The sequence below is a fragment of the Bombus huntii genome, chromosome 12 (genome assembly GCF_024542735.1).
Source record: "Bombus huntii isolate Logan2020A chromosome 12, iyBomHunt1.1, whole genome shotgun sequence".
Lineage (NCBI taxonomy): Eukaryota > Metazoa > Arthropoda > Insecta > Hymenoptera > Apidae > Bombus > Bombus huntii.
Window position 1 is genome coordinate 4,149,722 of NC_066249.1, and position 13,076 is coordinate 4,162,797.

General features: G+C 46.5%; 1 protein-coding gene across 2 annotated transcripts; it reads left to right on the forward strand.

Annotated features, from left to right (window-relative positions):
- The first annotated feature begins 678 nt into the window (after positions 1-678).
- On the forward strand, positions 679-6,292 carry LOC126871994 (uncharacterized). Of its 2 annotated transcripts, none has more exons than XM_050631421.1 (2): positions 679-1,770; positions 3,643-6,292. In XM_050631421.1, exons 1-2 carry the CDS (start codon positions 1,666-1,668, stop codon positions 5,368-5,370), a joined length of 1,833 nt encoding a protein of 610 aa, XP_050487378.1. In that variant the 5' UTR covers positions 679-1,665; the 3' UTR covers positions 5,371-6,292. The 2 variants fall into 2 exon arrangements, with proteins under 2 accessions (XP_050487378.1, XP_050487380.1); XM_050631423.1 differs by lacking the exon at positions 679-1,770 and adding an exon at positions 2,932-3,309.
- The last annotated feature ends 6,784 nt before the right edge of the window (positions 6,293-13,076 follow it).

Sequence of the window (13,076 nt, forward strand, 5' to 3'; positions counted from 1 at the left end):
CTTCGATAACGAGCGACAAGATCGAAGATGAAAATTAATCGATCGTCGTGCAGACGATCGTAATCGCGATAAGACGCGTCGAAAGTCGGACGGGTCAAAACGATTGAGACGATATCGCGACATTTCGCGATACACGGGATACCGAAGAACGGCAGATAGCGGCGACGGAGACGCGTTTAAAAGAAAATCGAATATCCAGCGATACGATAGCGGTCAACGATCGAGCGCGTATTAAACGATCGCGGATCTTGTATTTTGTACCAAGATTGGGGACTGATAACGCAAGGTAGAGAACGGGAAAGACGATTAACAAGAAACAGAAATAACTCTAATGCGATCAACCCGATGGATGTTATGATGATCGAAGGAGTCAAAAAATAGTAGGAGGTTAATAAATGGATAAGGAAGAAATAAAGATCTATGTCTGGTGCAGCTACGTCGTACGAGTACGTAAACAAGCGCGCGCGTTACATGTACGTACGTATAAACGCTTAGGAGTGTGTAGTATGGTTAGTGTAGTATATGCTTAAATGGTTGGAGGAGGAAGGATAGAGACGGGAAAGGAAGAAAGAAGAAAGAGAAAAGGGAGCAACGTACAGGGTTTCAGGGTTAAAGAGGGAGAAAAGAGCGGCTGCATCGCGACTGGCTGGAAGTGGAAAGGCAGCGTGTTTACGCGAGTTAGTGGAGGGAGGTGGTACGTCTCAGCTGAGCGTAGTATAGAGGTAGAACGCTGACGCGAGGGCGAGTTAGTTGCGAATGAGCGCTCGTCGGGCGAGCGTCGTTGCGACGTCGGTCGATAATGTCATCTCGTGATCGACGAGCAGCCATCGGATCTTGAGGATCATCGTATATGTGCGCATGAACGTGATCATTCTATGTATACACAGAAAACGCATGATCGAGAGCATACTGCTTGCTACGCGTAGTGTTTTGATACGTGTTTTGTAGAGTGTGCAGTGCGTTGAATAGCAGTACATAACTGTTTTCTTGTTGTTGTCGCGCCGCATCGTGTATCGCGTAGACGCGCATCGCATCGAAATCCTATCGTATTTCTGGAATACGGCCGACGCGCAGACACACGGGCTCCGACGATCAAGAAGAAAGGAAACGCGTGTCCGCGGCCCGTGCGCGCGAATGTTACGGAAAACCGTAACTGCTACGCTTACGTTTGCGATTCTGCCTGAAAGAGTGGTCGCTATCGTGCGTCGCAAATTCGCGGTTTGCCGCCAATCTCGCGCGATCATCTGTCGACTGCCTCTCTCCTAAAATCTAAAACTATCTCTCGCGTATTTACGCCGAAGCAAGTGTCGCGCACAGTGCCGTTGCTGCCAGTGATCGCAACAGCGGTAAGAAAAGCACACATACACACGATAGTGGTAAAAGAAAAAGGAGAGGAAAAAGAGGGGAAAAGCCGAAGGAAGAGGAGAGGAGAGGAGAGAAGAAAAGAAAGAGCTGGTCGAACGAGGTACAGAAGAAGGATACAGTCGTAAACACGGGGAAAGATTCAAGGTCGAGGAGACGCGAGACGCAAAATACTCTTGGCGCGGGAGGCTCGATTTTCTACGAATCGATATCGCAATTTTTCCAAGTGTAGTGTATCGTTCTGAGCATCGGAGACCGAAAGTGAAGTGATATACGAAATTTTCTGTAAATCTCGGCACAAAAATGGTGCCGCAACAGCAAGATAGTCCCTCTAGTTCCGGGATTCCTATGTTTGGTTCGTTGCTTGTGGATAAAAATTCAACGACACCGTACTCGGATGCCACACAGGTATGTAATCGTCGTTTTAAACTTCGATATCTCGAAGAACGCGTACGAACACGACGTTTTTATTTGTCTGGTCGTCCCGTACGCGTTAACGTCTTCCATAGATGGACATTATCAATAACAAAACGATAGTCGAAACACTGTTTTCTGGTGATATACCAACGAATATATACATATACGATATAGTATTTGTAATGGCTGATGTTATACCAATAAGCACGGTAGAAACAACGCGCCAGAGTGAGAGAAAGGGAAGAAGGAAAAGGAAAAAGTAACGTGTATCTTGTTTCGTTAATTTCCAATTCGTGGAATTGAGATCCGACGACTTTACATGTTACTACGTGTCGTCGACAGATGGGAGGAAAAACGTTCGTTATAGATTTAAGAAATGAGGAGTAAAAGGTGGATTACAGGTCGCGTCTTCTACAAATTGCAAAGAGGCGACGTGTTTTTTTCCACTTTTCTTTGATTCTTTTCTTCTTCTCCTCGAAGAGAGCAGAGGCAAAATGTTTGCATGCGCGTGGCTAGTTTGATCGTTGCACGGTTATTCCCTGTAAACGTTTTTACACAAAAAAGTAGGTATGCTTATTTATTTCTGTAGCGTTTAAAATACTAACAAAACACCGTCGTCGAACGGAAGAATAGATTATATATTTTTCTCCCTCTCGTTTATTATTCCTGATGACTTTGGATTTCGTTTCAATTTTTGTTGGCGGTACTCGTTCAATTTTTCCAGCTTCTTTCATCATCCTTATTTATCTGTGCTCTTTTGCTCGATAACATCTTTTTCTTCCTTTTCATTCGTCACGATCGCCTTTCGATAAATTCGCCAAGTTATTTGCATCGAAGATATTTTCGAAAATATTTTCCGCTCTTCGTTTCGCGGAATCTAAGAAAGCGTATATGTATATATTTTGGGACGTCGCTTGAAGTGTTTGCTAAAGGTGAGAACGATAAAGGTTAAGCGAATACAGATGCGTTTACAGAAACGATAGAAGCAAAGAAATATATCTATGTGGAATTCGCTTTCGAATAGGCCAGGGTCTATTTCTTGATTTCGCGGCCGTGAATCGAGACACGATCGATCATTTGTGATTCGCGACTTAAAAGCGTCGATAAACGCGATTGATGCGCACATACATGCATCCATGCTATAAATAGGCGAGGAGTTGGACTATTAGTCGAAAGCTCGGTTCAAACGATCGTAAATGTGTGTACAAGTATCGACGCGTTAACGAACATCTCTCGAAATAGAAATATATCCGATTACGGTGTTAGTTTAACTTTAAGGAAAAGGAAAAAGATGAAGAGACATCGAGGAACGGTTGGGTTCCTATGATGTGTATCACGTGATCCTTATACCGCGAGTAGAGTCGTTGTACTCGCGCACATCACCTTCGTAACCTACATTCTGCCCTTTCGATTTCCACTCTAGTGCGTGTCGAGTAATCGACGCAATATCTAAAAGTATAATGGGCAAGAGATTGCTTGCGCACGCTACGTGTTATCTACTTCTCGACGCTTAGCTTACCATTTAATGAGGTATGTAAATTGGTATCGCTGCGCCAGTGTATAGAACGCACATGGACTTGCTACACGCTACACGGACGCGATCGTTGCTCTCTCTCTCTCTCTCTCTCTCTCTCTCCCTCTCTCTCTCTCTCTCCCTCTCTCTTTCTCTACGATGCGCATACGCGAACGCGACTACGTCTTCGTTTATACGTTTATATACGAATTTACGTCGAGCATCGTCCACTCGAAATACACGGCTTGGTACGCGATACAGCGAACGCCTGGCGTAAAGCGAGAATACATACCTAGGGAAATTTTCCCAGGATCTTTTGATCATTTTCTTTTCTCCTTCTTCTGTTTCAGACGAAGAAGAACAATCCTAATCATATTAAGAGACCGATGAACGCGTTCATGGTCTGGTCACAGATCGAGCGGAGGAAAATATGCGAGATTCAGCCCGACATGCACAACGCGGAGATTAGTAAACGGCTAGGAAGACGCTGGAAGACGTTGGACGAAGCGGAGAGAAGGCCTTTTATCGAGGAGGCGGAAAGACTTCGACAGTTACACATGGTGGAATATCCGGATTACAAGTACAGACCGAGGAAAAAAGCATCAAAACCAACGGGAGGCGGCGGTGGTGGTTCTATAAGTACGAAAGTAAAAGAAGGCAACAAAAAGCCGCGAAAGTCGGCGGGGGGTGGTATTTCCTCGTCGTCATCGATGGGAGCAACGATACTGGGCAAGAATCACACGCGTAACGATAACAACAACAATACGCATACGACGAGCGGTAGCGCGAACGCAGGAGTGGTTGGTACAATGGTGAAGAGGTTGCAAGCTCACTCCAGCAGTACCAAACCTGTATCGCGTTTGAAGGTCAGACTGGCGCTTGACAAAAGACCTTCTCTCGACTATACTCCTACCCCTCCGATCGTTACCGCCAAAATACCCAGCAGTCCATCATGCGGTACGCCAGATTCTCCGGAATCCGCCAGTTTTTACGAAGACAATTTTCTCGAGTGCGGTTCGACCGCCTCCCGACTTGCCGCCATATCCTCTGGTCCGGCTTCGGTGGAAAATACCGAGCGCCGTACTACGATCAGACACGGTACTACAGCTGTCGTTGGGAAAATCAAACGGGAACCTAGTTTCGAGATGGATTATGAAACGACGTTCGAGCCAAAAGACCGATTGCTGTCGTCGGTCGGACCTGCCGCCTCGAATCCAGCTAACGTTACCTTTTCCACATCCGTCGATGACATGAGTCTACTTTCGGAAAAAAGTTTTCGTACTCGAACACCTTGCCACGGCAATCATCATCGCCACCAACATCATCAGCAGCAGCAGCAGCACAAGCACGACCTTCGTCATCACTCGCACCTCGAACGTCGATCCAACTCTTTGGTGAAAGAGGAATTAGACACGACGACAGCGGCTCCGACGCCGACAACCGCGACCACCCTCGTCAAGAACAAATCGATCGAGGATATGGATATAGGAATGGAAATGGACATGGATATAGAAATCAAAATGGAAATGGAAACAAATTCGCCGACGTCTGTCGCTAGTATCGGTGGCGGTATTGCCAGCGGTAGCACGAGTAACATTGGCAAAACGACAGCGATGCTGAACGAGCGCACTCAACGTACGTCGTCGAAATGTTCTTCGACCATAGTTACCAGAACCGCTACCATTCCTACCGTCGCACCTTCCGCGATTCAAACTTCGGATCTAGTGTCGACGAACCCAATGGTCAGCGACGCGATGTCGAACGATGACTCGCTAGATGCTAACAGTAACAACATTGTGGTCAACTCAGGGGATGCGACTATTGCCGCGACGGTCGTCAAACTCGAGGAACCTGCCAACAATCCGAGCTTGGCGGATCTTTACTCGCTAACGGATCTATTGCAGATACAACCGTCGGATTTCAAGATAGATCTTGACATGGAAACAATAACCACCGATTTGGATACTTTCGAAACGGCCAGTTCCAGTAGTGGATCACACTTCGAGTTTTCTTGTACACCGGATGTGACAGATATGTTGTCTACTATCGGTGTAGGCAGCGATTGGGTCACGTTTTGAGAGAACGAGAATGGGCAAGCTATCGCTCAGCGGTGCAAAGTCCCGAAATCTCTTCGTCTCACGCGCACTGTCCGCATACTCTGCACAGTCCTTATATCGTTTCTACTTTCTCGTCTATACTACGAACGTTTTAGACGAGGTGGCTGGCTGCGGCTAATCCAACGATTTCGAGAATGTGCCGCGACACGACATAGATGCAGCACTCGTCTTCTTTGTATATCTCTTGTGTAGTATATTAGATTTAAGAACTATATTTTCATCTGAACGGCATTACTATAAACGAATGGTAGAACAGGGTCTTTTCCCACATCCCTGCGTATGAAGCGAAAACAGAAGAGAGGGAACAGAAAAAAGAAGTATGTGGAGAGTGTTCGCGAGTGTACAGTTAACGACAAATGCAAAGTGAGACGCGTGCAATTTTTCCAACTAAATATTTAAATATTCGTCATCTTCTCGTCTTATTTTTCTTTCCCATCGCTTTATATTTTCGTTTCTTGTATTCGCGTTTGTTACCTGTGCCGTCTTCTTCGTATTTTCGGTTCCCTGTTTCATCAATGGTACCACGCACGGTATACATCATAGCGCTACCCGTTAGAACGAACGTGAATCCTCGATACGCGTAAAACGTTTGATCTCATATTTTCTATTTACCTCTAGAGATACGCAACGCGGCGGTATACGCTTTCAACGAGTAATTTGATTGTCGATATAAACGCAATCGTCAGATCTCTTGTATCTACGTCAAATCTTTTCAACGGGCCAACGCATGCCGAATCGCCAATGTACCAAGACTTGTTGATGACTACACTGCCGATTAAAATATCTTTTTCACACCGAGTTTGCGTCGGTTTGCTCAGCAACGCGCATCAAATAATTACCAAACGAATAAATTTACACGCGATATCTTGTGTCTTTGTCTTTATATCTTCGATTCTTCGATCGATTATATTACTAATAATAAGTTGTGATATCGATGCGTATTTTCTTCACACTGCCAATCATTGCCGCGATAACATTGTCTTCGCCATTGGGCAATACCCAGGTTCGCTACAACGTTTGAAATGTTGATGCAACGGATGACACGAATATCAAGAAGGGATGTTGATAGTACCGTGCATATTTTCGAAGTCGAAAATATTGGGTGGGTCAGGGAAAGAGCGAGCGAGTTACTTTTTACACATTGAGCCCGACGACTAATAGGATAAATGCGCGTATAATACGAAGGACCAAAGTATAACGTATAACGACCACTTTTGCCCATTTTCTACTCGTTTGTCCTATCCTATCCTGTTTCCTTGTCCGTCGTGCCTTGTCCGATCTGTAATTCAATAGGCTGTGAGAATATTTTTCGATATAAAGATATGTCCTGTAACTGATCAATTTTCAAAAGTTGAGGGCAGCGAGGCAAACGCGAATCACGAGAATCGCAGGAAGAGAGAAAAGGTTTGCTGAGTCGCAACGGGTGGATCGTGCCTCGTGTCATATGTTGTGCGAAGGTAAGATCTTGTTCGTAAAGCGTGCGTAAATACGCCTAAAATGGCTGACTGATCGAACTCAGCCTACGTGTATATCTCGGTTCGTTACGTCTACGTGCCGTTTCACACGTTCCCGACAATCGATCGAATTGGTGTTCTTTTCTGTTCTTACACCCGTAATGAAATAGCGCGAGCACGCGCATCTGCCAACAAATTTTCTCGAATATTCGCGTTGCTGAATGACCAGCGTTTCGCGACCGGCGACATTGCGTTCTGTGACTTGACCGCGTACACCGAAAAAAATCGTTGACAGTGAACCGTATCGCAACGATAGAAAGAAAAAGATCATCCCTGCTTGTTACGAACGGCGAAAAAATCACAACCGTGTACGAGTCGTCGACGAGCGTTTGTAATTTATTCCCGTAGATATATAGAAATAAACGAAAACACACCAAAGTGCAATATTACGCGTATGTGGCTCTGTAAATGTGCAAACGACAAAAACAAAAGAATAAATTGTTAACGAAATACGCGCGCAGCAAACAACGGCACGAACGACGCAAAGGCCATAACGATCGTGGTCGAGAGTAAATTTATTTTTTGCTGTCGTCGTCGTTGTCGTCGTCGGCATCGTCGTCGGCATCGTCGTCGGCATCGTCGTCGGCATCGTCGTCGTCGTCGTCATCGTCGTCGTCGTCGTCGTCGTTCTTGCTGTTATTATTGTTATTGTTGTTGGGAAGTGATGTTGTATCCTTGTATGTATACACACGTATATATGCGTAATGCGAAAGAAACTTGAGAAAATGACAGCGAGAAAGCATGGCCGATATTTTTACACGAGATTAAATGTTATACGAAGGTTTATAGCGATCGCATTTAATCGGAAATTCGTTTGAAATCGACGAGTAATGATGAGAGACGCGGGGTCAATGATAACGATAACAATCATTTTATTATATTAATTCACGAGTATCAAGCATTAGTTGCTATTATCTTTTTCATTCTCTTTTCCTTTTAACAGTTCGATAATTAATTTCATTGTTTCTATTTTTCTTTTCTATCGTTTTCGCAGTTTCTTTAGTATATCGAATATTTTTTACTATCTATTACGTATGTAGCTCGTAAGAAAATAATCTCAACCGCTCGTGCATTTTCGTCGATTTCAGTAAACGAAGGACAAACGATATACCATGTATTTTGCACGGATACCGAGGAGAGTAACGTGGGGCGCTCAACGCGTCTAAGAACAAACTATCAACTGTATGTCGTAGATTTAAGTTTTCATCATACACGATAGTGAACTTAGTTGAGTTAATGACTAACTTTATACATATATAACAACTGTACATTTGTATTTAGCGCTTTGTTTATAATACCTTTCACCTTGTTATTAAGTATCCGATTTATATAATTTTTTTATCGAACTTATTAAAAAAATATTTAAAAACAAAATAAGACGTGGTGTTTTCGATTTCGCCGAACGCGAAGACCTGTTTCCTCCGATCATCGTCGTCGCGTCGTCGCTTGATCGTTCTCCTTCTCCAATTCCTCGTATGTTCTAGATGCGTTCTTTCGTACGATACACTGCGACGAATCGAGCGGCTACGATGCACATACATATGCATGCCGAATTGACACGCGTTCCGAGTCGCGTGTACAATCCAGTCGACGACGACTTCTCTCTACGTAGATCTACGTGCGTATAATCGAGTTTTCGTTTCGACGAAATCATGCTCGCTGCATTATGCCGTGCATACAAATCCGTAGATAATAACGCGCAGTAAAATTATTAATAGTTGTTTGTCGGTGGATGAAGAACGTCGTAATGTAGCAACCATTAACATTGCACGGTTGCATTAGCACCGAACGCCTTTCTATTTCGTTGATATCGTGCTAGTCGGCTTGATAATGATTCGTCCAGGTCTTCGAAGAATCTCGCCGTTTCGTATTCCAGTTCGCGATTGATTTTTTTTTCGCTCGTTGCAAATCCCCTCCAACTTGGATCGAAAACTAGATTACCAGATAGATGGTCGTTCGTAAGTATGCTGTGACATACATATTTATTTGTGTTTTATATTTCTCGAGGTAACGCGTATGCTACGACGCTATTTAATGTACAGCGACACGGTATCGTATAGAACCAAAACGAAATGCGCGACTATCCGTCTCTCTCTTTTTCCCTCTCTTTCTCTCTGTCTCTCTCTTCCCTCGACTCCCGCATATGGAAAGAAGAAAGAGGGAAAGAGAGAGAGAGAGGGAGCCAAACGAATCGACCGAACCGAGTTGCGAGTGGTAAAATAATCGCTCAAGGTCTGTGGTGGCGTTGCACCCACTCGTGCGAACAGGCTTGCCAACAGCCATATTCTACTGTTTACATCGCGCGAATCGTACTCATGGTGTGTTGCATCGGCGTCGGCAACCATTATCTATCGGTTTTTCACGCTTTTCTTCCTATCGTAAATGACTGGAAGAAGAGAGAAAAGACGAGGAGCCGCGCGTCCGATCTTGGGAACAAATAAAACGTCGCATGCGAAATCATCGTTACGCGTACGTAACTAGTTGCGTTTCACCTTCGACTCAACTTACATCCTGCTGCTGCTTTTCCTTCGTCACGTTGTAACGGGAATTCGAACCACGATAAAATAGAATCGTCTCGATCGGTGTACATATTATGTACTATGTACACAGGTAAGAAATATCGGCCCGAGATAAGACAGGTGATTTACGACGTAATCGGTTCGATCAACCAACTGAAATCGTTGCTCCCGTTTCTTTTTCCTGGATTACGATCGCGATTGGACTTGGCGTAAACGTAGCGCGGGTCAGTTTGCGAGGATCGACCGATGATACCGATGATACGTACACGGTTATCGACGACGACGAGGAGAAAGAGGATGAGGAGAAAGAGGAGGAGGAGGAGGAGGAGGAGAAGGCGGACGGTTCTTTGAAAGAGAAGAATCGTTTACTTTTGTTGCAGAAATAAAATCGATAGATGGAAGATGGCAGAAAAGAAAGAAATGAAATAAAAAGAAGAAAGAAATAATATGGGGGAGAGGCGAAAGGAGAGAAGGATAGATCGAACGCGAACGAATCGCGCTGCGGGTAGAGGATGCTGCTGGCTGCTGGCTGCATACCGCGAGGTAGCGTATAGCTATCGAGGTCAATGGTTAGTCCAAGGTCCTGAGTTCGAATCTCGCGGTTGAGTTGAACGCGACTCGGCATTTCCTCTCGCGAACAACGATCCCCGTTCGTGGAACGCTCTCGAGGTCGTGATTCGCGTGCGCAACTCGCACAACACCGACAACCATGAGTTTTCGTTTTCTCGCTAGCCGGTTTGGCTGTCGCTTTGTTCGCGACTCAAGATGCGAGTCGCTAAACACCAAATACATATCAGCTCGAGCCAACGGTCCAGCGAAGGATAACGCGACACGAGCACTTCCTGGTGCTGTGCTAAAAAAAAGCGCTACTTTACGCTCGTTCGAGTAGGAAACGAATCAACGGCGATTAACAATCAAGGATAACGTTATCGGAAAAGGGAATGGCGAGAACGAAAAGCGATTGACGTAAGAAAGATCAGCCGGATAGCGAGCAGGGCGATCACGGAGATGACAACAACAACAACGACGACGACGACGACGACGACGACGACGACGACGACGACGATGACGACGACCAAGACGACAACGACGACGACCACGACGACGGCGAGGTCGAATCAACGCGCGTAAACATCATAATCTCGCGATAAAGTCGCGACTGATTTATTCGTCGATAAAAGCTTATTGGAAACACGTGTATCGTAGACTGGTGCCAAAACCGGTCGCCCAATGGGAAACGATCTCGTTGAAGCGACGCGGTACGCGGTGAACGCTATGAATCACTCGGACGGTTTTAAGTCGGACGTCGTAAACCCGACTTGGCTCGTTCTTCGTTCTTCGTTCTCGTTCCCATCCTTGCCGTTCCATCTTTTCTTTGTTTTCCGCCTTTCGTTAGGTGATTGCACCGTGCCACGTTTCGTCTCGTCTCGCTTTCCTCGTCGTTTCGATCGGACGCTTTCACATCGTGTTTCTCTGATATTCTTCCATCGGATCTTGAAGCGCGACGAGCAGAGTAGCGACGCGTGTCACTGTGTTGCTAATTTTCTTAACGTTAGCGAAACGGAACCAAGCCGAAGCGAATTGCATCGCGTCGCATCGGATTGGGTCGCGTGACGACGAGTCGGTTCGAACCAAAGCGTGGGTGTACCCGGTGTTGCAACGTATCACGTTGATAACCGAGTGCCGATAGAGCGACTAGTTTCGCGAAGAAAAATCGCGTCGGTTAGTCAGAGCTTGCGACATTAACTCGCGCGGCGTGATGCATGAGCGACTCCGGCCCGGAGTTTGCATGGTGCAACCCACTTATTCTAGTCTCGGCGAATAAAAGATCGGACGTTCGACCGCGTGCATCGTACGCGTATTTCTTGTCGTATTAAGCATAAAGATACGTTCCTCGTACGCCAACTATGCTCAAATTCTCCTAGATTAGCTAAGATTACATAGGAGAGGGAAGAATCGCACGAGTCGCGAGATTCGCAATTATTATACTTTCGATTGGCGCAACGACGATCGCGCGAACGCGAGAAAGGAAAGCGCAGCTCGCGCCGAGCCGACAACAACTTCCTCTCGGCTGTTGGATATCGCGAACCAACGACGAGCTCCCTGACGAGAGTATTTTATCGTCGATTTGTTCGACATGCTCTTATTGCGCCATTAGTAATCGCGAAACAAGAAAGTAATGTAAACACTCGGATAACTTTGATTTATAGAAACAGGCTATATACCGACTGTCGAAGGAGAATAATTGATGGATAGTAGGCGTTCGTGCACGCTCGCGGTATATGTACGTAACTTTTTCGGTCGTAGCGTCGCGTCTGTTCTAATACGTCAAATCGATTGCGGGACGCGAGCAACGTTTCCCGGTTCGAGATCGTTCGAAGCTATGTAAATGTAAACCAACCAACGAGTCGGAGGCCTGATCGATCAGTTGGAAGAAAGAATTACTCGGTCGCTTTCGATCGGATAACGATCGATATCGGATACGCGTAGATGCGGTAGAACGAATCGATCGATTTTCCAGGATTTTTTTCGAGACGCGAAAAATCGTTTCTATCTGGACGTATTTTGAGGAAAAGTAACGACCACACGCGTCGTCCGAGCAGCAGGCAGGCACCCACGAAACCGAGCGCGTCTTGCCTTTGAGCGGAAACGATTCGAAGGTCTCTGAAGAGAGAAGTCGAGGCCATGCCACCCGGCTAGCCTCGAGGCTTTTTCGCGCTGCTTTCCCCTCCGCCGTGTCCCGTCATCCATCCACCCCACATGCCCCTCCGTAGCACCGTGCCGCCGCGCGCCATCCTTCCTGCACCGATAGCAGGAAGCTGGCACCGTTGCCGTGGTGGTGGTGGAGGCGGCGGCGGCGGCGGCGGCGGCGGCGGCAGCGGCGGCGGCCCCTTCACTCGTTCCACCTCTAGCGGTTTCCCTTTTGCATGCGAAACCACGTGACACTGCCATTGCACGCGAATCTTCGTCTATGTAAAATCTTATCTTTCTTCTTTTCTTTTTTTTTTTCTTTTTTTGTCGTTCTCTCTTTTCTTCGATTCGTCGATCACGTCGAAGCGATCCGAACGAAACTTTGGAAGAGAAATTCGTTTCAATTGCCTGGAATGCGATGGGATGCGCTGGACCGGGTGCGGTTTGGGGATGCGAGCGTGGGTGTCGGACGAAACGATCGTTCATCGGCCGAGGCTAAGGTTGCGGCTGCGGCTGCTGCTGCGGCTAATGGCTGTTAACGCGAAAGAGAAACGAGATCCGTGGGGTTAGCAGACGGCGAGCGGAGCGAACAGCAGACGGCAAACGGCAGACCGGAACCGATAGCTTTCGCCGGAGGACGCTTGGAGAGCGCGTTGATCGGCAGCCGGTGCTCGCGACACACGATCGAACTTGGCTATCGAGAACGAACGAGTAACACATACATATATCGAACTGGGACTGGAACGTACCGTAACTCGCGCAGACGGCTCGAGGAAAGCGAGAGCGAGGCAACGGAAACGAAAACAAGTAGTCGGAGGACGAAAGCGATTTGTACAAGCGTTATTGGAAGAAGGTACGAGCATTCGCGCTAGGCGCATACGGTCGGATTCTTCCTTTCGATCGGTCGAGCCATGACCGCGTGGAACACGGCGCGTACAGTTTC